The sequence below is a fragment of the Sparus aurata genome, chromosome 22 (genome assembly GCF_900880675.1).
Source record: "Sparus aurata chromosome 22, fSpaAur1.1, whole genome shotgun sequence".
In the NCBI taxonomy this organism is placed as follows: domain Eukaryota; kingdom Metazoa; phylum Chordata; class Actinopteri; order Spariformes; family Sparidae; genus Sparus; species Sparus aurata.
Genome location: NC_044208.1, coordinates 26,710,778 through 26,737,128, shown reverse-complemented (window position 1 = coordinate 26,737,128; position 26,351 = coordinate 26,710,778). Strand labels below are relative to the sequence as shown.

At 45.3% G+C, this 26,351-nt stretch overlaps 3 protein-coding genes and 1 long non-coding RNA gene across 8 annotated transcripts in view; 2 read left to right on the top strand and 2 right to left on the bottom strand.

Moving 5' to 3' along the window:
- The window catches only part of ccdc85cb (coiled-coil domain containing 85C, b), a 48,487-nt gene extending 39,035 nt beyond the window's left edge, over window positions 1-9,452 (top strand). For 2 of the 4 annotated variants that reach the window (XM_030405572.1, XM_030405570.1), the window contains 4 exons: window positions 236-337; window positions 4,993-5,085; window positions 5,867-5,965; window positions 7,025-9,452. In XM_030405572.1, the coding sequence (XP_030261432.1) occupies window positions 236-337; window positions 4,993-5,085; window positions 5,867-5,965; window positions 7,025-7,114 (384 nt within the window). In that variant the 3' untranslated portion in view covers window positions 7,115-9,452. Of the gene's footprint in view, window positions 1-232; window positions 338-4,992; window positions 5,086-5,866; window positions 5,966-7,024 lie in introns of all 4 variants that reach the window. The other 2 variants (XM_030405569.1, XM_030405571.1) reach the window with 1 other exon arrangement.
- Window positions 9,453-10,518: 1,066 nt separating this feature from the next.
- On the bottom strand, window positions 10,519-16,927 carry ccnk (cyclin K). The gene is made up of 11 exons (XM_030406235.1): window positions 16,770-16,927; window positions 15,841-16,076; window positions 15,570-15,651; window positions 15,343-15,474; window positions 14,656-14,761; window positions 14,493-14,550; window positions 13,977-14,146; window positions 13,682-13,890; window positions 13,417-13,447; window positions 13,053-13,124; window positions 10,519-11,868 (listed from the first exon to the last, which is right to left on the bottom strand). Exons 1-11 carry the CDS (start codon window positions 16,776-16,778, stop codon window positions 11,324-11,326), a joined length of 1,650 nt encoding a protein of 549 aa, XP_030262095.1. The 5' UTR covers window positions 16,779-16,927; the 3' UTR covers window positions 10,519-11,323.
- Window positions 16,928-18,204: 1,277 nt separating this feature from the next.
- Window positions 18,205-22,030, bottom strand: LOC115574151 (uncharacterized). Its single transcript, XR_003982435.1, has 2 exons — window positions 21,935-22,030; window positions 18,205-20,736 (listed from the first exon to the last, which is right to left on the bottom strand). It is a non-coding gene; the product is annotated as an uncharacterized LOC115574151 (long non-coding RNA).
- bcl11bb (BCL11 transcription factor B b) overlaps window positions 21,118-26,351 on the top strand; it is a 32,733-nt gene continuing 27,499 nt past the window's right edge. The window contains exon 1 of one of the 2 annotated variants that reach the window (XM_030405453.1): window positions 21,118-22,083. In XM_030405453.1, coding sequence (XP_030261313.1) covers window positions 22,020-22,083 — 64 coding nt within the window. In that variant the 5' untranslated portion in view covers window positions 21,118-22,019. The remainder of the gene's footprint in view (window positions 22,084-26,351) is intronic. The other variant, XM_030405452.1, reaches the window with a different exon arrangement.

Sequence of the window (26,351 nt, the reverse complement as noted above, 5' to 3'; positions counted from 1 at the left end):
GTATTAACTCTGAAAGATGCAAAAAGACAGAGTCACAGAAATGATGGAAAAATGTCAACACACAGCAGAAAAGTTATCTCATTTTAGATAATCGATTAATAAATTCGATCCAGTGTTATGCTGTGAAGAAATGCCAAGTGTATGTACATCTGACGTCTGACATTGAAGCCTCATGTCTCCTGTGTTTGTGTGTGTGTTTGTGTGTTTGTTTGTGTGTCTGTTGTGTGCACAGCAGTGTAACCCAGGTGACCTCCGAGCCCTGAGGAAGGGGATGACCCTGTACCACTCAGAGTCCCAGCTGTCCTCGCTGCCCCAGCGCCAGGACGCCATGCACATGGTCAGTACCCGGGAGGCTGCACACACACACACACACACACACACACACACAGGACCGAACAAGAACACACACACAGAGCGGATACACACTCATACCTCTCCAATTAAACAATCATAGTCAAAGATCAGCACGACGACACTCTGTACACAACTGCGGTTTGGCGTAGAGACAAGAGTTAATCTGCAAACACACACACACACGCGCACACACACACACACACACACACACACACGTGCTTAATTGTAGGGCAGAGTGTGTCGGTGCCTCCACAGTCAAGTCAGCTCTAATTCACTTTACTTCTAACTCTCCAATTATACCTCCACAGGCAACCTCAGTGTCTCTTACACATGACAGGAAGTGAAACACACACACACACACACACACACACACACACACACACACAGGAGGGAAGAGAGAGAGGGGGAATAAAAAGAGAGAGTGAAAGGAGAAAGTCTGGGCATGAGGGGGATGAGACAGACTGGATAAAGAAAAAGGAGGAGGAAGAAGAAACTAAGACAGCGAGACATGGATTGAAAATTAAGAGGAGTCAGCCTTCCCTTCTCTTCCTCCCACATCCTCTCTCTTCAGCTCTCTTCTTCCTCCTCCTCCTCCTCCTCCTCCTCCCCCTCCTCCTCCTCCTCCTCCCTGGAGCCGGTTTGAACTGAATCCCACTATGAAAGTAATAATCCTCTCCAATCCACCGCCTCCCCCCTGACCCTGCCAGTGTCTGGGGAGGAGAGCCCGGGTAATTGTTTTCTGACTGCTTAATGAAGGTCAGAGCGGGGCTGTGCCACTAACCAGAGGACTGAACCTCAAAAATCAATATTGTGTTTTAATCACAGGCCCAGTGTGAGGCGCAGGCCGAGTACGTTCACCGGCACTTTGCACCTGCGGGTCAAACCGTCGTCCTCGTCAATAACGTCCGTGAACCTTGACCCCCCCTGCGAGAGGTTTTCCCCCCGCAGGAGGAAGGATAAACTGCAAATTATCTCGATAGCTGTTTCCCCCTCCGCGTTTCATTTCACAGTGCACGTGAAACAAGGTCATGATATTGACACCACCTTGGCTGCGTGACATCTGATGGGCGACTGGAAGGTGACAGTGGATTTGTGCGACTGCGTTGAGTTACATTCAGCCAGCAGCCGGTTGCATCAGCCGCTCAAACGAAGCCGTGTAAATACAAAGTGGAGTTTATTCAGCACATACTGCAGTAGTCCTCGTGTAGATAATTACTTAACGCACCAACGTTTTCGGTGGAATATGATCAATATATCTGACGGGACGCTCGATTTGAATATTTACACCCTTGAACCGTCAAGTGAGAGATCGGCTAATGCAGCGCTAACATTAGCTTGCTGGAAATATTCCGTTTAGACTGAGTGAGAAGAATTTACTCAAGTACAATTTTGAGGTACTTTTACTTTACTAGAGTATTTTTTATTTTCTTTAACTTCATGCTTCCACTCCACTACGTTTTGCACAATATACTTACTTTGCAGATTCACATTATTAATACTTAATTGATTAATTTTATTGACAGTCAAACCACTAATCAGGAAAATGCAGAATATCTGATCAGATAATGAGGCCGGGCTGATAATCTGTCTAATCGTCGTCCAAATGTAACAAAATCAATCTACCATCATTCCTTGAAGCTTTAATTGTGAAGTAAAAATACACTATGAATATTTGTTTAGATTCGGGAGGTTGGGAGGGAACAACCGGGCTACCAGTGACGACCAACTTTTGATTCTCTTCTTGTAACGGTGTTGTTGGCGTGCCAGCTCCTCGATGACGCGCTCGTGTCGAGCCGCGTGCCGATCGATCGCCTGCTCTCTGGCGAGGCCCGAGTTCATCCACGTGTGAGAGAAAAGGCCTCGTTGGATGACGGAGAGAAGGAATGAAAGAGAGGCGTGAGAGAGACTTTTTTTAAGAGCAGAACCTGAGTGAACTGGACCCTCGGTGTTGTGTGTGTGTGTGTGTGTGTGTTTGTTCTTTATATTTAGTCCTTCGTCTCGTTCCGGCCTCAGTTTCAGGTCAGCGAGCGTGCGTGAGATTGTCGGATAGAAATCGGAAGAAGAAAGAAGGAAAAAAGGAAAAGATGGATGGAGAGAGGAGGCAGGCCCAGCCGGCACGATCCTCACAAACACTCGTCAGTCGGCTCTGATTCTCGACGCTCCGACAACAGGCCATCGGTTCTGACAGCGTTTGCTTCTCCTCCTTCATCTCGCGAGGGCCTTAAAATCAGGCCTGTTTATGCCGGCGAGTCATCTCCAAACGTACGTCCACACGAAGAGTAAACATCGCCCGGAGCCGGCTGCGTGTCTGCGCTGTCCAAATCCGTTTCTGCGCTGCTCGGCTCAAGATCAAAATAAATTAAAGAAACCTGGCGCCCGATGCTCGCGGGGAGTGTTTGTACATTTCAAACAATGGCTTTAACCCACAAAAGAGAACTTCAAACGCAGGCGACGGCGATTTACATGTTTCACTTCAAAGTCCGCTGCAGAGGAGCTTTGATGGAAAATGAAGCTGTTACGATTGTTGCTGTGACCTTAAACTGTAGAAACACACTCAACTCATCATGTGGGCTCGTCTTACAGTAATTATCAGACTATACATCACCGCTACGTGTTCCTGAAGGAGCTGGCTCGCGTTTTATCCCACGAACACAAGTCCTTCCCAGTGTTTTAGATCGTCTTCCAACACATGTTTCGATTTATTAAAGCTTCGTCTGATCGTCAGCCTGCAGACTTGAAATCCGACAGCAAGCGATTCATTGAGTTGTTCAAAGTTGTGATATTGCTGCATAATACCGCCAAAGTTTAGCAAAAAAAAAAAAAGGATTGATTATGAAGCAGAATAAGAGCTGTCGATGTTGAATTGTTCTAATATCGTCGTATTAATACTGATTGATTACGGTGTAAGCAGTCTCTTCATAAGCCGTTTCCTTCTATTTGCTTTTCCAGCAGCGATACGAAGCATTCAGAATAAGTGTTTTGTTTTAATATTTGTAGACATTGAACATAAAAGACCAGAGAGGAGTTTATCCCACTTGGATTAGATTTTTGTCCCAAATATAGTCACTAATTCTGAATAAATCTTACACCAAAAGGCATTTAAAGACTACATTTTTAACAGGAAAGAACTAAAGATGCATCTCTTAAGTCAAATCGGAATTTGCAAAGTAACCAGCAATTTACATCTGTTGATTAAATGCAATGGACCAAAAGTGCAAAGTAGCGTAACACTGAAATACTCAAGTAATGTAAGTATTTTAAAAAATGACGTCATTACTCCAAGAGCTGCTGTTGAATGTTCGATCACATGTCGGCTCGGTTGACTGTTTTCGTTTCGGCGAAGGTCTCGTGTGACTTTTAGTATTTCGATAACTTTTACAGCACCTTGTTAAGCGACATGTTGTTGTGATGTCAGCGCAGACGTTGCTGTATGTCGATATAAAAACACATCATTATCACCAAAGTTTTGATTGTGGAGTGTTTTGGAAACGTTGGTGCGTTCAGAGGACGCTCGTCGTGGAGCAGCAGCCTTTTTATACAACGATGAAATTCACCTTAACCTTTTCATTTTTGCCCATAATATTCTCGAAGCAAAGCTCATGAATTAAACGTCTGTTGGCAGGAGGAAGTCATTTCCATGCTATCAGGGCATGTTTGAATATTTTAAAAACCCTAACTGTGAGTGGATAACATCAGCTTCTACATGAAAACGTTCGCAAGTTGATGCATATTGAAGAACTCCCATCATCTGAGGAAATGAAATCATCGCTGTGCGTTCAGTGGAAACAGCTGTAACAGTCCTTCTTGTGGTTTTGTTTCCAGTGTATGTCAGGTGAGCGGTCAGAGCCCCCGACACCTGCAGCACCGTCGAAGAAAATCTATTTTTCACGTGGCTGATTTGACACGAATAGACGTGTTGGGCAGTTTCCACCGCACGTCCCTCCGGGCTGCGGCGGGATTATTATTTTATCTCCGTGCTATTAGGTTGTGTCGGCTCGCTCTGGCACCTAAATGGGGCCAGCGGGAGCGGAGGGAGCTGACAAACCCCGTCGCTAGCGGGGAGGAGAATTGAACTCGGGCTAACAAAGCCACGGAGCTGTGTCTAATTCAGGGCCCTGATGCCAGGTTTACAGTGAATGGTGCCATTGTGAGTCCCAGAGATCTCTGTGTCCCCTCTAACAGAGAGCCACTGTCTGGAACTAACCGGGGGGGGGGGGGGGGTGTTTGGGATGAGTCAGGCAAGCCCCAGGTCTTCTTCCTGGCTGGCTGCTCCCATCACAGCAGGTTAAATCAACAGTGTGCAGGTAGCGGACCTGGCTGGGAGTCGGATACACGGTGAATGCAGGAGACGGAGGGGAGGAAAACACAACAGGAGGGGAGGTGATTTGAGTCGGGATGAAAGGGATGGCATTTTCAGCAGCTACGGCACAAGAAATGCCTCCCGTTGAATCAGAACCAAACACCCTCTGAATAAAAGCAGAGCGAGGGAGGGTGCTCGCTTGACTCCTGGGTTAAACACAAACATCTGTGAGCCTGACGCGCTTCCTTTGTCGCAGGTCTCGCCCTCCTCTCGCGTCTTTTGCTTTTCTTTCCGCGGGCAGATCATGACACGATGTTATTTCTCTCTCTCCACCGCAGGGTACCGGCCGTCTCCCAACCAGCGAGTCCTCTCCGGCCACAGGCTACCTGTCCTGCGTCCAGAAGCCCGAGGCGGTGGTGCACGCCATGAAGGTACCGTTCTATATTCACTTAGTTAATTGGATCTCAGGGTAATTGTGTGCTGGCCGCTCTGATCACCGTCACACAAGCTGGAATCCAGTTTTGATGTTTGTTTTTTTCCACCAAACTTGGATTTTGAACTGTGCCACGTTGACCTCAGGCCCGCTTTCCTCGCTTGCGTGCTCGGCTGCGCAACGGTGAACACGACTACGCTGCAGTTCTTCCTTCAGATACTCCGAAGTGAAATGGAGAAATATTTAACCGGAGCGATCAGCCATCAGCGGGCCCAACGCCAGACCGAGATGAATCGCTGAGATTCCAGGTCCAGACCTCTGAAACTGGACCCGGATTCAGAGGTCGGGAACCAGGCTTTAAAAAACAAGATGAAGCAAAAAAGTTTTATATGTACTGGAAAAGCACTAAAAGAGCTCCAAAGAAATCCATTTGTGATGATAACAACCCTTTAAAGGGACACAAGGTAGTTTTGGAGAGTAAAGTAAATTTATTCTTTCTATAAGTTAATAAACAAGCTGTTATCAGAGGAAAATAAGGTCCCAAGAAAACAGTTTGAAGCTGGAAAGGTGGCAGGGTCCGCCACATATAAACAAAGTAAGACGGTATATAATTGTGCCGTTGTTTGAGGTCAGTTATTATGTCATTAAAAAGGAAGATTTTGGGGGGGTTAATGAAGATCTTCTGATTAAAAATGTCTTCCCCAAAACTACAAAATGCTCCTTTTAAATGCCGAGATGCACACACTGAAGTGTAAAACCTGAAAATCTTCTGCCGCCAGGTGCTGGAGGTCCACGAGAACCTGGACAAGCAGGTTCCTGAGGACTACGAGGACGACCTCAGCGAGAAGGAGAAGGCCATCGTGCGAGAGATGTGCAACGTAAGTGCAACACACCGACTCCTCTTCTCTGTGAGCACATTCCCTCCTGCTTCCTGCTTCTTAGAAATAATAATCACGGGAAAACTGTGCGGAGGAAGTGGAGAGAGCATGAGGTGCAACATGTGACACTGTGCTGAACGACGTGCCTCCCATCGCTGTAAACAAGGGGAACCTCATTCCCATAATGCTCCTGTTTGTTCCGTCTGTCGGTCCGTTTTCTTTCCCCGTCCTCCTCTGGGTGCAAATCAGGTCACTTTTTGAGCTGCTTCCACTAATGAGGAAGCCTCGTTTAGACTCATTTGGTTTGGAATGACACTTGCAGCAGTGTCCCGGCCACAGCGCTCCCTCTTTCTCCCCCTCTTTCTCCCCTCTCTCTCCCCTCTCTCTCTCTCTCTCGTCCCCGCTCCGGAGCCAACTCTAAACTGGAGGCCCTGAGTAGAGGCTCGTAGTTGAGCTGTCAGAGCAATTAAACAAGAGCGGCAGGGAAAAGAGCACTCCCTCCCTCCCTCCCTCCACACACCCCACTCTCCATTCTTTCTCTCCTCCGTCCTCCCCCCCAACCCCTACTCCATCTCCCCTCCAATCTTCCTCTGTTGGTGCTGAAAGGCTCCGGTCCGGGGATAAAAAGCCCCGCTGATTAGAGAGAGAGAGAGAAAGCGAGAGCCGGGGCTATCTGGGCTCGGCGGAGGTATGTGGCGGGGCCAGGAATCCGGGGCGCACTACAATAGTACCTCTGTAATATCACTGGGGTCCCCCGGGGGCCCCCTCTCTCTCTCTCCATCACTCTCAGAGGGATCTCAACACCAGAGCAGCGACAGAGGACAGGGATTCAGAGAGAGTGTGTGTGTGTGTGTGTGTGCAGTCTTGGCAGCTCAAAGTCAAACTGAGAGCATTTGAAGTTTTCACTCTTGAAGAAGAAAGTCTCTTTTTATTCAGCCGAGCTTCACTCTTTCAGCCTCTGTGTCTGCCTGTCTCTCTCTCTCTGTGTGTCTCGCTCTTCGTCTTCCCCCTCTCAACTTGTCTCTCTCTCTCTCTCTCCACCTCTGCTCGTGTTTGCAGGTGGTGTGGAGAAAGCTGGGTGATGCAGCCGGATCAAAGCTGTCCATCAGACAGCACCTCTCTGGGAACCAGTTCAAAGGGCCGCTGTAGCGTGGCAACCCGAGAGAGAGAGAGAGATCAGGATTTACAGCACCTACACTCACCTGAAGACACCTCGTACTACACATCCCATCATGCCGTGCTCCCTACTGCCTACAGCACCCAGCATTCCTTCAACGAACTCTTTAAGACTGGCTAAGATGGCCACTAAATGGACCCGTTAGTCCGTCATCCACATGTACAAACATGTTTTTTGGGGGTTTTTTGTTTTCTCTCTCAGAGCAACTGGCAGCTAGTTTCACTGATTCGCCGCTGTTTCGGCCACACAACGATCTCTCTCTGTCAAAACCCACAAACACAAACGCATCACTTTCAGTCCTTCACAGCGTAGCCGTGCTACACCGAGCTACACCGAGCTAGCGATACGACATGGTTTCAAAAGCACAGCAACCCGGGACGCAGCCGGCAAAAGGGGGCAGAAAAATCTCTTCCCGCGTCGCCGGGATCGTGGCGGTATCTTCAGATTTAAACGTTTTGATAGAACCTCCCATAGCGACCCCTAGCTCCCGCCACATGTAAGGCCCCGCCCCCCTCCACCCTAGTTGTCGACGAGCATAACTAGCATTAGCGTTCTAAAGTGTTAACTGACGTGAAAACCCCACTGTGACCTAGCGCCTTTTTTTGCTCGTACGACGAGTCTATGGATAATAAAAAAAAAAGTCTAGAGATCACTGTTAACTTTGTTGTATATTATGTATAAAACCATAGCACTACTTCTTCTTTCATTGTTATTGTTGATTTTACTTTTATCTATTTTGTATTCTAGCGTGGCCATGTGATCAATAACTTTTAGTTTGGAGGGGAAAAAAAGCACACACACACACACACACACACACACACACAACCGGACCTTAAACAGGGTTTGCTTTTTTTTTTTTGGGTAAAAAACAAAACAACAAAAAAAATAATTAAATGTAATCTTTTTTTTTTTTTCTGTTTCTGTCTTCTTTTTTTTTTTTTTAATTCTTTTCCAGATTAATTCTTATTATTCCTTTTTTCTCTGTAACCTTCTGAAAATGTATCAAGGCCATTCTGATCAAACGGGCTGATGGATAAGATAATTTTTCTTACTTGGTGAAATTAACTTAAAAAAAAAAAAACGAAAAACAAACGAACTGTATGCTGTGTGCATGCTTGACAATCATGTTCTCAGGTCGGGAGGGCTACAGCTTTACCTTCGCCCCACGTGTGACTGCGTGTGTGTGTGTGATGGCGTGCGTGTGACGGCGTGGACGGCGGCGTGAATGGCTCTCTTGCAGCTGTAGCATCTGCCTGTGAATCCTCTTTTTTTTGTTTTCTTCTCTCTCTTTATTGAACCCTGGTTACAACTCGGTTGAAGACTGCTGAAGGCATTTGCTGAATCCACGCAACAACAACAACAAAAAACAAAACGTTGTCCCGTTAATGGAAATAAATTGTTTCGAGGCCAAAACGCTCAAAAACCCGTCAGATAATGGATCGCTTGTCGCCGTGGATTCAGCAGGTGTGTTTACGCGGCGCATGTTTCTTAAATCTTTTTATTTTTAATTTCTTTCTTAGAATACGAGAGATAAAAGTCTTCCCTTTAGATGTCTCCTGAAAAACACTAACATTTAAAAAAAAAAAAAAAAAAAAAAAAGTATTTCTTGATGTCAGAGTGAACAAACGCTTTGTTTGTCAAAGTATTTATTGCCAGGTGTCAGATATAGAGATGGGAGAGCTGTCGGTGAGTGGAACAGTCGTAGGTTGAATCGATCAGATTCGCTCTCCGACTGTATTGATCGGTCGAGCTCTCCCGTCTCTAGTGTTGTTTGTTCCAAATTAGAACATTTCCGAGGCCGCCCGCCATGCGCCTCCGCTCTCTCTCCATTAATGAGTCAAAAAATAAAATCAAAGTATGGTTTTTTTAAAAGTGTCCTTTTTTCTAGGAACTGATTTGAAGCCATGATACAATTTTGAATACTATATAAATATATATATATATATAAGGCATTTGATTTGAGATGTGCCACATTTTTTTTCTGCATGGTGTTTTGATTTGGAACCCAACTGTCTTTTCTTTTTCTTTCTTTCTTTCTTTCTTTTCTTTTTTAAACATCTATAGTGTTTCTCTTTTTCTGCCTATATGCTAAAAAAAAAAACAACCACCGTACAGAGTCGTAGAAATCTACAGCGTTTAAGTGTCAGCAGCTCCTGTAGTGACCGTCATGGCTGTAGCTTCTGTTCATGAGTTTCACTGATGAGATGGAATGTTTGGCAGGTGAAGAGGAAACATGAAATAGGCCACTTTTAGAAAAAAAAAACAACAAAAAAACGTTTGGGAGACAATAAACAAAGTTGCTTAATGATACAGTGGAGTGGTGTCGTTATTTGATGAGTGTTTGCAGGCTGTGGTTCTGCTCAGCCGACGAGCTGGACCGCCCTCTGTTGGTGCACGACTGGAAGTGAAACCATGATTTTTAATTTTTTTTTTCTGTATACAAGTGATTTCCAGCTGGGAACTTTGAGAGAAATACCAGAATAATTAACTCAACAAAAAGTATTAAATGTAATTTGATTAAAATATACGCATTCTTAAGAAAAATGGTTTAAAAGATTGAAAATTTTGACAAAAGTTGCAGGTAACAGATGAAAAGTTAAGTTAAGTTATTTCTTTGAAAGGATGCAACAGTTTGTTAAAGGTGATAAACACTTGAAAAATCTGTAAGTATGGATAAACAATTAAGATAATAGAGGCTGAGCATACACTTGGGAGTAATGAGCTAAAAGTAATTGATAGCTTTTGAAATAATGAGCTGAAGGTAATAAACCAAACAGTATTGATAAACAATAAAATTAGCAGATGAGCAGATGCCACATGCACTGATGGCAGAGGAGGGTTCAGCATCTTGCTCAATAATCTTGACATTTAGCTGCAGGGGGATTTGAACCAGTGACCTTCTGATTACTGGACAACCTGCTCTACCTCCTAGTTTAGTTGATTTGCTAAATAGTATGAATGAACCGTTGGAAGCAGGCTAATAAGCTAAAAGCAATTAGTGATCTTTGAAACTGTGTATTTATATGAGCGGCTGTGGCTCAGAGGAGGAGCCAGCGTCTTGTTATCAGAAGGTCGTAGGTTCAATTCCCCCGGTCTGCATATCACAGTGCTACTGATATGCTAGTCAGCACTTCGCTGTATGAATTACTCTTAGTTGCTTTGGACAGAAGTGTCAGCTACATGCCCTAAAATGTAAATATGAAAAAAAAACAACTATCAACTTTAATCTTCATCGATTCGTTGGTGTACATGATGAAGGGGCACTTTGAACTCTTACGATTGTGACGGTGCGGCACATAATGAATCCAATTATAGCTTAATGATAAATACCTTTTCACATTATACAGATTAAAAAAAAGAAAAACACACGACTCGGTTCAAAGTAGGAAAAGCAGGTGTTTATTGTCCTACATGCCACTCAGTCACAAAAACCAAAGCTTGCGAGCAGGATACAGAAAAGAGAAGCCTGACTAAGGCACGTATGGATAGAGACTGAAAAAAAAACAAGCTAAATGAAAACAGATAAGAACTAACAACCTCTGACTGTCAGGTGTCACGTGTGTGTAATAACTGTAAAACATCTAGTAACATGACCTCTGTGTGAGGTCAAAAATGTATTCACATGTCTTTCAGTGCGATGGTTCCTCTTACATTTGACTACTGTGTGTTCGACGTCTCAAGCTTTTATTATCATTCTGCTCGGTCTTCAGGAAAAAACAGCAGGAATGTGGAGAACAGAACGACAGATTGCAGGAAACAGGACACTGGTTTCAATGGAAAAAAAAACAAAACACACAGTGAGACGACACAGAAAAGAAAAATAATACTCAACCTTTTATCTACTTGTACATTTCATCTGCCCACGGTCAGACACTGAGCATGTGTGAGAAAACAAAAAACAAAAAAACAAAATTCAGGGTGCTGATATCTCCTGGTTCGTCTCCAGAACAATGAGGACGAGCGGACGGCGTTTGTTACAAGATCAGTTCAGGTTCCCGTAGCAACGCTGTCCACACCTCACTTTACCTTTCAAGTGTATTTGTTGCTCATTAACCTCATCGACAAAAAGCTGCACTTGAGGTGAACAAGCTCTCCGACGATTTGCACCACAATCCCACCTTCCTGGTTCCCCCAGCTGTGGATCTCTGCACTAACTCAGTTTATAGACCGCCGTCACGCTCTCATCTCATCCAACCGCCGCGGTTCATGGGCATGCCAGGCGGAGGGGGCAGGGGCACCTGCGACTGTCCTGGGGGCACTGGGGGTGGAGGAGGGTACCCAGCAGGTGGGAGGCCTAAACCTGGAGGGGGCACGTGGCCCGGCGGCATGCGTGGCGGAGGTGGAGGGTAGCTGTTGTAGCCCGGTGGTGGATATGTTGGCGGCAAGTTGGGTGGCGGATAGTTGGAAGGAGGAGGCGGAGGGCCTGGAGGTGGCGCTGCAGGCGGAGGATACACGTGATACGGCGGGATCGGGGGTGCGTAGCTGGGCGGCATGGGGGCGTAGGAGGGACCTTCTGTCTTCATCATCGACTGCAGGCTCTGGAAGCCCTCGCCGGACATGTAGGAGCTGGTGGTGGACATGATGTAGTTGGAGGGCGGAGGCGGAGGAGGCCGATGGGGTAGCGGAGGGGGCTGCTGATGTGGAGGTGGGGCGTGTGGGGGAGGAGGGGCCGCTTCACTTCCTGGTTCTGCTTCTGTGGGAGGAGCTGGAAGCGGGGCTTTGCGGTCTAGTGAGCGATGGGAAACGACAGAGAGAGAGAGAGAGAAAAAAAAAAACAGCTTGTTAAAAAATTCATCTTTTTCCCTGCGAGAAAAACCACGAGGCTGCTCATCCACCCATGATCTCAAGTAACCTCTCCATTCCCAGACAGTGAGCGCACGGGCTAGACCACGTCTGCCAGGCTTCAGCCGCATAGGAGGTCTCATTATCAGGCTCAAGCACTAATCAGATTGGTCTGGAAGAGGTTAGGAGTGTGTGCGTGTGTGTGTGTGTGTGGGGGGAAACATCATGTCCAGACGAGTTGCTGGTTATGTAAGCAGACTGAGAGGACTAAAGACTTTGGGGTTGCTTTCTAAGCTCGCGTCCCAGGCGGGGGGTCCCGGCTGCTCGTTATGGGCCTATTTGGGTGGCACACGCAAACAGACGGCGGGGGTGTTGAGTGGACGCCAGCACGTACCTTTACTCTGATCCAACTCTAAATGATCAATTTCCTCACAAATTAGACCGGAGGACAGAGCTGGAGACTACCGGCGTCACAGTGACCAAAGGAAAATGTGTTTCTGATTGTATAATGTATGAGGACGAATAATTGTTGCTGAGCAAACGGCAAATATAAAACTACAAGAGAGAATCTTATCTCATGGAGATACTTTAGTCACAGTCTCACTCAGCCAGACATCCACAGTGCTCCGTCAGCGTTTGAGAAAGGTCGAGCTGCACCAGTTCTCAGACTGGTACAGGGTTTGAAAAAAATGTGTTTTTAAAAAAGCTCTGGTCTGTCTGCAATTTATTTAAACCACTCGCAAACATCTTGGGCTGCACTAAACCCAGGATGCAGCAGCGATGCCCCAATGATGTATGATGTTTCATACCATTAGCGACCAGGTTGGGTTGCTTCCTCCGACGTTGTTTTTAAAAACAAACACGCAAATAGCAGAAGGAAAGAGAACGCGGCCTGGAATAGGCGCTCGCTGGCAGACTTCCACCAGCAGCCGCAGGTGAAAATAGGCTGACTTATCTCCACAGCCCGCTGTCACAGCTAGTTACCATCACTGGCCCCAAACTCTCAACAGAGGACGCATCCTATTTAGAGACTACAATGTGAACAACAAATCCGTGTTGAAGTTGGCATGACAACAGCAAACAAGCAAACAATGCGCAGCGAGCGTGTTTCTGCGTGGCCACTCTTACCTGGGGGAGGCTGCGATGTCGGCAGAGGGGGCATGGGGCTCTCCAGTCGAGGAATCTTTGATCCAACTTGTTCTGCAAATTAATCACATCAGCCAATAAGAAAGCTATTTCAAACCTGCGAACACACCAAGGGAACTTTGCTGTAGGCTCAGATATTCATAAAATCCTGATTCCTGGCAGGGAAATACTAATCCCAGCCACTTTGAAACTACCGTATGTATCTGTAATCTTGCCCAGAGTTCATATAAACTGATCACGTTAATTAGCAAACGTCTCTTGGAGGCGTTTTAGGAGATGAACAGACAACTGCTTTAAATCCCAAATGAGCAGAATTATGCCTGCATGAGGTTTAACAAAGTCTCACCTGGAGCCTTTGGTTCATCTTTTGGGGATGTCTGGAAGAAGAAAAAAAGAGAGAAAGTAAGCAGTTGCAATTACTCTTTACTTTGAGACAACTTATACCAAGTGTTGGTACAACATGCTATCACATACGGAGGACCATGACGAGGGTCTGACCTGTGGACCCTTGCCAAATGCCACCCCCCCTCCCGTCATCTCTACAAGCTGTCCCATCAATGACGCCATAAAAAAGGCCAAAAACAAGGGAATTTCCACTAGCAAATACTCACATGTGAGCGTTTGAGCTGCCGTGCAGGGCTGCCACCCTGAGGGGAAGTCTTCTTGGGTGGTGGGGGAGGAGGGTTAGAGGCTGGTGGTTGTCCCAGTGGGACTGGAGGAGCTGGGAGCGGAGGATTGGAAGACCGCTCCTTCTCCTGGATCTGTTGAGGGATGGGCTTGTTTCCTTGAGAGTACAGGTCCAGAATCTGGTGGCAAATGTCTGGAAAACAGAGACAGATTTTTTTGTTGAAAGAAGATGAAATACTGGAGGAAAAGCAGGAAGAGATACGGCTTCATCAGAAGTACCTTCGAGCAGCTCAACTGGGACGTCCTGGACAAACTGCTCCCACCAGCGGCGTGACGACTGCTTGGCGGTCCACTCCTGGATGTCAAACTTACAGAGGCGGCCGGCCAAATACATGACGGCCACCGCGATAATCTCTGGTTCCCACTGCAGGGACAGCATGGTGCACAGGCTGCCAGGGACACGGAGTGGTTACAATCATCTTTCAGTTAAAAACACTGATTGTTTCCAATTCTGTCCAATTATTTTTTATTATTTGTGTGTGGCACTAGAACAGTGACTCCTGGCAAACTTGGGATGATTACATGCAAAGAAAGGCTCTGGCTGTGTTTGATTTGGGGAAGTAGTATTTATGTAGAACACATCTTAAAACCACAAGGCTGTTTTAGAAGAATTTACATCCATCTGTGCACATTTACCAGCCAGCTGGTTGGATGATAAATTCTAAGAGCATCCTCCCACATGATGCTGTGCACTACAGAAGAAGTCATCGGTAACACGACAAGTCTACTGCTCACCTGTCGTTGACAAAGGTCCACGCCATCTGTAGCACCTTGCACACTTTATTCTTCTCACCTTTAACAAGAACAAAGACATGCATAAGCTTTTTTTTTTAGATTCCTCGAACCAAAAGGTATCTCCACTCTGTGTGGATACAGAGCCGTTCTTATCTCAACTCACCTTTGAGCTGCTTGACGTAGCGCAGCAGGAACATGTAAGGGTGCTCCACCTGCAGGTCAAATTTGATAGTCTGGAGCAAAATTCTCTCCAACACCATCACCTCTTCCTGTTGGAGGAAATACAGATACCTCAATTATTTAATGTTTCAACCTCATACAGTGACATACCGGGAGCATTAAGATAGATCCTTTACATGCATGCTAGTAATGTTAAAGGTACATTTCTTTATCTTTAAGTAATTATGATCTTATTTTTCCGAAGAACAGAATCGCTGCCTGTTTCTGAGCAAATTAAACTCATTTGAAAAATCAGATTTTGTTAGTTTTGGGTTCAATTTATCAAAAGCTTGCTAAGATGGAGTCCTGCCTTCATCACCATTGCACTATTACATGTACGCAGTCAGTCAAGAGGCAGGAATGCTACTACTGTTCATAACATTATGCCTGTTTGTGTCATGTATGACCGATTAACAGCAATTAGGCTGCAGCAAGATTTCCTTCATCTTTTTGTTTTTTCTTTCCAGAGCTATATGATATAATATCAGAGCTCTGTAAAGTGGTTTACAAAGGATTACAGGCTGTGATTATTACCTTTTCTGCACTCAATGACTCTTTAAACATACAGTGGCCAGCGTAAACAGTGAAAATGTCCCTAGAGACGTCAGAGGGGGAATAAAAGTAACGGCACCTTCGGGTCGTCTCCGAACTGAGCGAACTGCACATCGTTCAGTAAGCTGCGGGCTGTCTTGATGATGTCTTTACATTTCTTTGGGGTTTCCTCCACTTTCCCGGCCAGGAAAAGACAACAAGCACCCGTCACCTGCCGAAACACAAATCACACCCGTAAACCTTTAATTCCACACATTTTGTTTGGGAATGAAGAAAAACTGAAGGTTAAGCATCAAGTGAACTTACATATCTGGGAAACTGCTTGAAGGAGTGAAACATGTAGAAGCGGTGGAAATATATGATGCCAGTTGCCAGTGTGTCATAGTGTCTGATGACAGTTAAGGAAGCCACGGAGAGCATTTACAGTTATTTGCAGGTAAAGTACATGTGAGAGAAGATGTTTCACTGTGGCTGTGCTGCTATGATCGCTACACAGGACAGGGTTAATTAAAGTGCCACTGATTTAAACTTTATTGCATTTGATAGGAGTAAAAATTGAAAAGTTAATCAAGGATACAGGCCAAGTCTGGTCCCAACGTCGAATATGAAGCGGGCTCCTTCTCTCCGATACCGGGCCTCTGTGCCAGGGTCCAGGCCTTCAGACTGGGAGGGGGTGTGGGCTAAATCCTTCTTGTCCCAGTACCAGCATGGCTTGATGTGGTCCAGGATTCCTTGGCCGGACATTGAGTAGTTCTCCTTGGATTCCTTCATTGGCTGGGGAGAGGCAACGGAGGATGGACCCGCTGCACTGGACTAATGAGTAATAAACCATAAACACAAACTGTGGTTATAACCATCGTGTAATTGCAATTATAGTAACAAAGCCGAGAAAAGCAGCTTCACTTAATGCTAGCAGCACTGGTGTCTATAGCTAACTGTCAGACAGTTAGCCTCACTCGCATGTTTCATAGTCTGAACATAAAAAAACAACATGTCATCTTGTCATGGCAGCTCCAATCCCATTCATTCACAAATCTCGGCTCGCTAAACATCCCTCAGCTAAGAATATAGCATAACTAATGCAGCCATATGGCTGTCATAAACAACAAACACGAATTAGCATCACGAATTAGCATAACGCAGCTGTTTACTGCTTGCTAGCTTCAGTAATGTTAGCCTAGCTAGCGGTTATGACAACTTAAAGTTGGCTAGCGTCGGCTAAAGCTAACGTTACCAAATAACCACCAATGCGTGGGTGTTAGTCGATCATATACAGGCTAAGGTGTACGAGGATACGATAATTTGAATACAGTGAGAGGCTAAAATAAATCAAAATATGATAAAGGTAGTCAAAGTTGACGTGCCGCTAACGTTAAGCCACCCAGGTGATGCTCCTCGCTAGCATCCCCGGCTAGCAAACTTGCTCCACTCGCGGTCTCGAGTCCAAACTAGTTATAATCACCTCGATACTCGTCGGTCTGTTTGTAAAGAAACACGTCTGTTTACCTTTAACATGTAGCCGTCACAGTCGATCACCCAAAACAGTCGGCTGTGTTAATATTCCGCAGTTGTTCACGATAAGTTGGCTAACAAGTGCTCATTAGCAGCCCCCATTGTAACAAGGGCACCGCCATTATGGAATACGTCACGCAAACGTCATGACGCAGGACGTTTGAGACACGTGTGGTTTAGAAATCAAGGTTTTATCTGTTTCTTTGTCGAAAAAGTTTGTTTTTTTGTTTCAATTCGTACATTTGGAAAACATGTATTTTTATTATATTTATTTAGAATAAAATATTTCAATTTCGAAGTGTGATTTAATTGTGCTGTTCTCATTAACAGCCACTAGAGGGAGACAAAGAATAACAAGTGGACTTTGGCAGACAGGCCTGGATTTTTTTGACACATGCAATTAAAGATTGGACCAGATAATGTGAGATCTGTGCTCAGGCAGCAGGGCTGGACACACATGGCTTGAGTCCAAATCCATAGAAAACATCTCCCAACATACATAGAAATATATGATTATCATTACAGCCATATACGTTATTTGTGGAAGTGTCTAAAAGTGTGAGTGAGTGAGTGAGTGGGCGTGGGATTCCAGACTGATACATCACGGAGCACCAGCAGAAAAATGTTCATCTGTTTTATATTAGAGATGTTTATTTCTTTAATCCAATGAGATATAAATTGAGAAACTGTGTAATGTGATGCGTTTGTTAAAAGGGAAATCAACAAGAGGCAGCAGATTTCCACTTTTCACGCTCTTTACCTACTTATAAATATATAAATAGAAGCAATTCCATTTGTTTTTGAGGGTTAATCTTAATAATTAAAGATATATGACTTTCTAGTGTACACTGAAAAAAGTAAACTCTTAAATACAAGGGAAAAAAAGCAATAGAATGAGGAAATAATCCTTAAAATAAGCAACATTTTCTGCCAACAGAGCAGGAAAACTTCACATGCCGAGACTTTTTATTATAGATCTGTGACTATCATCTGAAACAAGACTGGATCCAGCACAATAACAAGTGAAATACGTTAAGTACAAGCAAATAACTCTTATTTTTAGTAGTTTTGCATTCCTTATTTCAGCATAATCCCTGAAAAAACATCTGAAAATATGACCAGTATGGACTTAAATCCACAACCTTTTGGATGGAAGTGTAAGGTGCTGGATGAAGATGAGATTAAAGCAATATTTCTCTAATATCTGAGTTTGTGTTATTAAAAAATCTGATTAATTTAAAAGTTTAACATAAAGGAATGTCACGTTTTTACGAGGAGCCAAATCTGACCATGAAGTACACTTTAATCTGACTGAAACAGGAACAATGTGACGCTTTTATCCATAAATCAAGTCAAAATCATTGTTGTCCTTTTATAGAACGAGGCCGTTAAAATGCAGAAACCCTTCTGACGCAGCAAGAGAGTGCAATAATCATACAGAAGTGTGGATTTAATGACTGGAAATGATGGGAAATAAGAAACATACAATCGTTCTTTCTCTCTGGAGCTCGTGGCAGCACTCGTCGCCACCTTTGCTCGATCTGAAAAGTAACGTCTCCCCGCCAACCTCACTTCAGAGGAAGGGGGGAAAAGAGAAAAAGCCGGCATTGAATCATTTACTCCATCCAAATTAAAATTGGGGGGGGATCTGCATGCATTATATATTCACCCGTGCTCGGACAAATCCTCTTAACTGTGGGAGAAATTGTCAGGATGTGTCCTGTAGAGAAAAAAAAAAAAAAAGTAAAGAGCCTTGTCTGGTTGTATTGCCCGTAGCAAGGGAGCATCTCAATCTGTCACTCAAGTCCAAACACACACACACACACACACACACACACACACACACACCCAACCACAGTAAATCAGCTTATGAATAATATATACTTGTACTTTCTTTATTAATATTAAACATTGCATAATGAAGCGCCGACTATAAGCAAATCCCAGAGCAATATTCATATTACCACGAGCTGTCCTGGAGTGGACCTCTCATTGTTTATGTCGGCCCTGTTGGTGCCTGAACACATCAAGATGTCTGCTCACACCCGCTTCCTCGCTCTTAACCTACACTTAACCCGGCTTCTGTTTTTTTTTCTTCTGTTCTGATATGTTGAGCGCAGTTTGTTTTCTCCCCACATCCGTCTAGTCTAACATATTAATGCAATTTTGGGGGGTTATTCTTCAGAGAGCTGAGAGGGAGAGGGGGAGAGATGGGAAGGGACATGAAAAATGGAAGGTAAAAGGATGCGACGAAGGTTGTGACCCAGAATCGACGCCAGTTTCGGTTGCATGTTGCTTTGTCCACTGATGTGCGAGAGCCTCCCTGCTTACGGAGTCGTCCTCGGGCTCATTTTTTTTTACGAGTTTAACATGAATTATGAGTGCTGGGAACCTTGCTTAAATCATCCTGGGTCAGTTTTTTTTTCTTTTGAGAGAAAAGAGCTGAGATGTTCCACGTCCCTCGTTGCTCGGACAAAACTCCCCTCTCTCTGGTGAGCATTTGCCCTGCGGTGTGTTTTGGTGTCTCCCACCCCGGCGATGGCACTTGCATGTCTTCCTCAGAGGCAACACTCTGGACTTAAAACCTTTCCTGTGTCCACGCGCGGGGCGTTTGTGGCGTATCGGCCCCCCGTGCAACCCAGTTTAAACTGCCTTTGCCCTGCAAGCCCGGCAGATACAAGCTATAATGGAGACATTGATGTATTATTGAGAAACCCATGGGTGAGGATCAAGGAGATGCTCGCAGCACAAGAAGGGGGGGGGGATAGCAAGCAAGCAAGCAAGCAAGCAAGCGAGTGTGTGAGTGTGTGTGTGTGAACTCAGGATAATGTTTTCCTTCTGCAATCCAAGTGTGTGTGTGTGTGTGTGTGTGTGTGTGTGTCCACGGCTGCTGTTGCTGCTCTTTTTGGCCCTGATGTGTTAAAAAAAAGAGACATTTCCTGCAACATCACATATTGAATTTATGCGGCCCCCCCCCCCCAACAAGTCAGAGCAATATGCTCGACAACATGCTCTGCTCTGTCTAAGCGAGCGATCGCTGTTGTGCTGTAGTGTTTCCACGCGGAGTCTGCCGAGGTTATGTCTACTTGAGCCAGAGCTGAGATGACATTTCATTTATATAAATAATTACTGTCCTGAAAGTCCCCCAGGCCTGCCCCCGAGCAATCAAACTTCTAATGCTCTTAAAATTGCCCACCATGTTTTATTAATGGCCGACTATAAAATGCATTGCTATATAGCCGCACACTTCCTCCTCCTCCTCCTCCTCCTCCACGCCTGATCCGGCCAGGAAACAGTGTCAACTTTTAAGCGGGCCCTATTAGACTTATTATACTTTTTTTTTTTTTCTCCTCGCTTCGAACAATGTGTTTCAACTTTGAGGGCGAGAAAAGAGAAAAGAAACTTGAGCGAGCTGTGTAGCAGAGCACTTACACTTGATCTAAATGAACACGGTGAATTATGCGCAGAGCAGATCGCCCATTAGTGCCATTAATTGCCTCTGAGTGAACCTGATCGGCTCTTCAAGGACTCTCTTACGCCGCGGATTGCATAAATGGCAAATTAAGGGGAGGCTCCGGGTCTAAAAATAAGAAGGAGAGTATGGAAAAGAACGGCTGTGTTAAAGGTATCGGCCTCCTGAACAGGAGTAATGCCTCCTGACTGTGCCAACAGAGGGTACTGTTGCCTCACAACATGTTTAAATCATCCCAACAACAAAGATGCAGCCCCCCTCCTCCTCCTCTCTCTGACTCAACCAGAGGACATATGTGTGCTTTACATTTTGACGCCGAGCAGCGAGCAGCGGTGGTGTTTTTGGTCATTTATCGTCTGCGATGCCGCAGGAAGTGTCCGTTATCTGGGGGTAACGGTGACCTTTGAACCCAGATTTGACAGATATGGGTTATTGGATGTGATCCAGGTGTGGGTGGTCCTGATATTCCAGCTTCCTTCTGGTTTCACCCTGGAAAAAAAATGTCAGGAAAGGGAAGAAAAGAGTTGTGAGACGCCACAATCAGACTTATCTGTTTGGATGTGATGATTATTAAACCATTAAGTGTGACGGTAGGAACAGGAAGCCTTGTGTTTGCAGCCTCTGACAGCGGGAATTACTTTTTTTTTTTTTTTTTTTCCCCTCTCTGAGCAGAAACCCCGCCGCTGCTCGCCTCCAGTGTCCAGCGCGCCTGTTGTGTCTGACGCGCGGACGTCGCGGACGCACTTGAACTTGAATCCCATCCCACTCCACCGAGGGCAGACCCCAACCACACACACACACACACACACACACACAAAGAAAAAGGCACAGGCTGCACACACACACACACACACACACACACCCAAAACAGAGCCTCTTTCATCGTGTGAGTCAACAAGAAGTAGCCTCGATACTGTAGGAAACTGGGAAACATTGGACCTCTTGCTTGTTGGACGAGGAGGAGGAGGAGGTGTCTTGTCTGCCCGCCTGCCTGCCTCTCTCTCTCTCTCTCTCTCTCTCTCTCCCTCCCTCTCTCTCTCTCTCAATCAGCGAGGCTACTGCCACCAGAGCCAAGAGTTGCCGTTCCGCGCGCCGATGCCAAAACGCGCAGGAGGAGTCAGTGCCAAAGGGTCATTTTAGCGCACCACTGCTGAAATGGAAGGACTGTAGGGAATCCTAGAGTAAAAACAGCAGCCGTTTGACCCCAGATGATATAATCAGAGCATTAAAATTAAGAGAGGGGGAGAGAAAAAAAAGAGAGGGAGAGGAGCCAAATAAGAAGCCAGTAGCCATCCCCGGTGGAGTGTCTCTCTCTCTCTCACCGCACTTCAGCTGTCGCTTCAGAAGGTGGGCAGTCCGGGATCTTTTTCTTTCTTTATCTTGCAAAAAAAAAAAAAGGTCATTCGCAAATCATAACCAACCAAATCAGCTCATCGGCTCATCCAGTAGCGAACTGCTTCCTTTTTTTAAAAAAAACACAACAACTCCACTTTGGCTTCTTCAATCCAGGTGTTGCTTCCTCCGAAGACGCCGCGGGTCAGGACACTGTGGACACGCTGCTCTTCCATCCTCGCCGCGCTCCGACTCGTCCTCGCTCCTCCGTCCGAGCGCGCGTCAAAAGTTGCGGGCTGAAGACTGTCACCGGCAGAAAGGGATTAGGAGAGAAGGGAGGGGGAAGTTTGCTCACCTGCGACCCAGAGAGGACCGACAAGACGGTCCAAGCCGACTCCAAGTGCCGTTCACCGGGCGATGCCAGAGTAAATGCCGGGGCAATGTCCCGCCGCAAGCAGGTGAACCCGCAGCACTTATCGTTGACGCACAGGGAGACAATACAAGGTGAGCTCAACTTCACGTGCTACTGCTTTTAATCATTTACACCGTGTCACTATTACCACTAATTCTGACTGTCAGGGGGGAAATAACAGTCATTTTTTTAAATGGGATTAAATTCAAATCGTGCGCATGAATTGTTGTTTTTTTTTAAAAAAATGCGCCGACAGCTAAATAAATTCCCCATGTGCCAACAGCAGCACAACCCCTCACCTAATTATTATTATTATATTTATTATCATTATTATATTTATTTACTTAAAGACACTAATTAGACCGGATTTAAGCACGTGGGGTGGATCCATAAAACATCTGTGAAATTAATTAATGGACACAATTCTGAAATATTTGCGCCTTCATGCAGCTTCATGTGAGTTTTACTACGACAGAGATCATCATGACAACTACATTTGGACTGTGTTTGTGTGTGTGTGTGTTTGTGTGTGTGTCTGTCTGCGTGTGCACGCACGTGTGCGGCGCATGTACGAGCGTGCAATCCAACATTTCATCACAACACACACATTCTTTTTTTAATGCATTTTATTCCACGCGTGTTGCAACAACATGTGTGTGTTCGTGTGTGTGTGTGTGTGTGTATGTGTGTGTGTGTGTGTGTGTGAGACACTGTTTCATAAATGATTTAAGTTTTTTATTTTTTTGGTTTGTTGTGACTTTGTGCACAGGAGAACTTACGTCTTAATTTATTATTTTGTAATTTCTAAATGCTCGTGTTTTCTTTCTCCTCTTTCGCTCTGCCACACACACACACACACGCACACACACACACACACACACACACACACACACACATATTGGAAATTATTGTATCTGGACACACTGGGGCCTGTGTGCACGTGAAGGCAACATTTGAAGAACTTTAAATTGTGCACAAAAATTAGTTTGCAGTCACACACACACACACACACACACACACACACACACGCGCGGCGACAGCACATGTGAACTTTTATTAATATTTTTCAAACGAAGGGTCAAAACTCGACTCTGCAGGTTTTTTGCACACAACAAATTAACGCAGATTAAACCAGAAGGAGGAAATTTCTGTGCTTTTTAAAAAAATGTTTTATGTTGCTTTTCTTTTGTCGTTGTTGTGCCGGGGCATATGATGATTAAAAAGTCGCCTAATCCAATTTCAAATCAATTAGATCAATCTAACCTTCATCTCCCAGCGCTCTGCTTTGCCTAAATCCAATTTCATACAGGCCTTAATCTGGCTAATTCATTGCAGAAGTTCGTGATGTAATCTTTGGCCAATCTGTTTTGTGTTGAAAAAAAAAAAAAAAAAAAAAGGGTTCGGCGCATTCCGTCCCACCCGACACATCCAGCATTTAGACTAATCATTTATCCCATTCAGTCTCCCCCTCTCTCCCCCCTCTCTCTCCCCCCCCCTCTCTCTCTCTCTTCTGTCACTGACTTTTGAGTCCTCAGTTGAAATAATTACGGTAATTCCAGACGCAGAGAACAATCTGACATCCAAATGTTTGTGTTTTTTCTGTTGTTGTCTAATTTGAGAAAAGTGTGGCTCCTCCTCAGCACATCTTATTTTTCTGTTTTAATAATTTTTTTTTTTTTATAGGCAAATGACAAATATTGATCCAGGCTGATTATTGATCCCCACAGTTTATTCTTCTCTCTGCTGTCAATCCCTGCCAGTTAATTAAACTGTGGAGACCGACTTGATCGCCCCACAACACGCTTTCGTCTGTGCAAAAAAAAAAAAAAAAAAAAAAAAAAAAAAGATCCACCGGAGCTACAGTTTCACCTCAGGCGTGTGTGTGTGTGTGTGTGTGTGTGTGTGTGTGTGTGTGTGTGTGTGTGTGTGTGTGTGTGTGTTTAACACTCACCTGCAGGACTGAACAACCAATAATCGCAACGTTTTGCAAATTTGTGGAACTGGAACAAATGTGGACTTAAGTGTAGAATATTTGCCTCCCCTCCTTCCAGCCATGGGTCACCTTTTCTTTTCTTTTCTTTACTTTTTTTTTTTTATTTCTTGACATCTTTTAGTCACACAGAACCTCCCAGCACCTGCTGTTCTCTCAGCACATTCTCCAGAACTGAACCGGTGCTGCAGAATGTAGATTCTTGCATGATTGGACTCGTAATTAGTCGTCACGGATTCGCTTTTATAAATCTCTTAATTTCCTCGTCTCGGGGGTTGAAGCTGCGTTCAGACGTCCTCCAGAGTGAAACGTGCTCACCTGGAGGTTTTTTCTTTTTTTGTTTTTTTAACGTGCTTCCTTTAGAGATCATTTTTAATCACCGCTCAGCTGCCTTCAGTGTCAAACAGCAGCTTGAGTTTGGGATCCTGACGTGTGTTTGACGTTGGGCTCGACTGTGCAGAGGTCAGAGCGTGTGCAGGAGGGATGATCCACCTGGGCCTGAATCTGGTCCTACCTGTTCTCTCACATGATACACACACACACACACACCGTCTCCTGAGCTGTGGCCTCGAGCGGTGGCAGTGACCTGAGAGGCGCGAGTGCAGACTTAAGGGAAGAACTGGACCTGCAGGTATTTTTGTTTTGTTCGCCCTCTCTCTGTGACGTCACCCAGGAGGTCAGACGGCGTAAGAAATAGAAATGAATCCCTCCGTCTGATCGCTCCGTCCCCCCTGCGAGAACATCGCGTGTCGTGTTCGCACGAAGCGCCTGAGCCCGCGTTTGCCATACGTACAGGACGTCTTCATAACGACGACACATCTGCAGCAGCCCTGATGGATGGGGAGGCTCTTTAATGTACCTGTCAGTCAGTGTCTGGAGGCTGCGTGTCGCTGTGGGCTGTTTCCTTAAGCTGGGTGTGGGTCTGGAGCGGACCAGGAACACTCCTCGGGGCTGGAGGAGCTGCTGGGAAAACCAAACTGAAAATTTGATTGTGTCAACATATAATGGGAGATGTGCGCTCGGTGGTTTCTTTGTACGACCCGGCAACGAGCTGTCAGGGCCGGTCGGGAGGTAACGCCTTGCACAAGTAAGAATATGAAGTTTGTCCACATCCATGAGTCAGATCATCAGGGGGGGGGCGTTATTTAGTGTAACTCCAGTCAGCCTGGTGCCCTGCAGTCATGGGCTCACAGGTCATACTGTACCTGGAAGTGCAGAGAACCTGAATATCAGCATACTTATGGACAGGCTGATTTGCGGAAGACTGCGTTCTGGAAATGTACTTGTGAGGCCAGACGTCAGGAGGACTGCGATGAATGTGTACAATGCACAAGTCAAAGTCAGCATGCCCAACACACTGAGCATGTTCACACACCAGCACATGTAGCAGGAGGCTGGAAGTTTAATTTGACCTTCAGTTCGCAGTTCCTCCTTTGTTTTATTAAGACAAACATCCCCGCCAGGCTTTTTTTTTTTTTTTTTTTTTTGTGTCATCGGCTCAGAGTCACATCCAACCCGACAAAGAAACCCATCACAGGAATATCTCTATCAATTACTCACACGTTAACGCGGAACCACCGGTGTGTCAGAGGCCTCTCTCGTTTCACAGGCTGGTATTTTTGTGCAATCTTCCATCAGGATTAGCACAGAGAATCGTTTTGCTCGACCCAGCCGTGGAAACGCCTCATGAAAACTGTTTACTCTCAGAATTGGCATGCTACTTGTGAAACAGTTAATGTTTTCGTCTTCATTTGCACCATATGGCTGTCAAACGCTGGGGGGAGAAACCCACAGTACGCACTGCAACACCACAGTAAATATTCACACACATTGTGGTAACCGGATGATAATCTCACAGGAGATGATTGGTGAGCGATTTATGATTTACTGCGAGGCGTCGCAGTTTGCTCTCGGATTTTCTGTTCTATATTTCAATAATATCGAACACGTTTAATCCATTTTTGCGACGCCATAAAGCTCCTTTATTATTATTATTATTATATCCCTTAAAAGTGTTTGGCAAATTTTGATTTATATCTCCAAATGTCATGCCTCATGGCTCGCAAGTCATTTATAGCAATTTGGTGACAAGTCACAGTCAGCTGCAGAGCCGTATTTTGCTCACTCTCAGCCTGATAATCTAAGATTTATGATAAGAAATGCGACTGCTACGGATTAAATGGTGATAAGATAATGAAACACACAGGCCTGGCCTTACACAACACACACTGTTGCAGCTCTCCTTGGCAATCGGAGCCGAGAAAAGCGGGATGGGCTAAGCGAGGCCGCTTGTTGTTTGAATTTTTGATTGCAACCATCTGCAACGTTGCTGGTGTCATTTATTTTCAATGACAGCGTGAATCTTACCCG

Bases quoted from the DNA above. Each gene is read 5' to 3' on its own strand.
- ccnk (XM_030406235.1), bottom strand. The intron at 15,475-15,569 runs GTAAGTTCACTT...GTGTTTCGGCAG, and splicing joins TCAAGCAGTTTCCCAGATAT to GTGACGGGTGCTTGTTGTCT. The intron at 11,869-13,052 runs GTAAGAGTGGCC...ATCGCTCACTAG, and splicing joins GACATCGCAGCCTCCCCCAG to ACCGCAAAGCCCCGCTTCCA.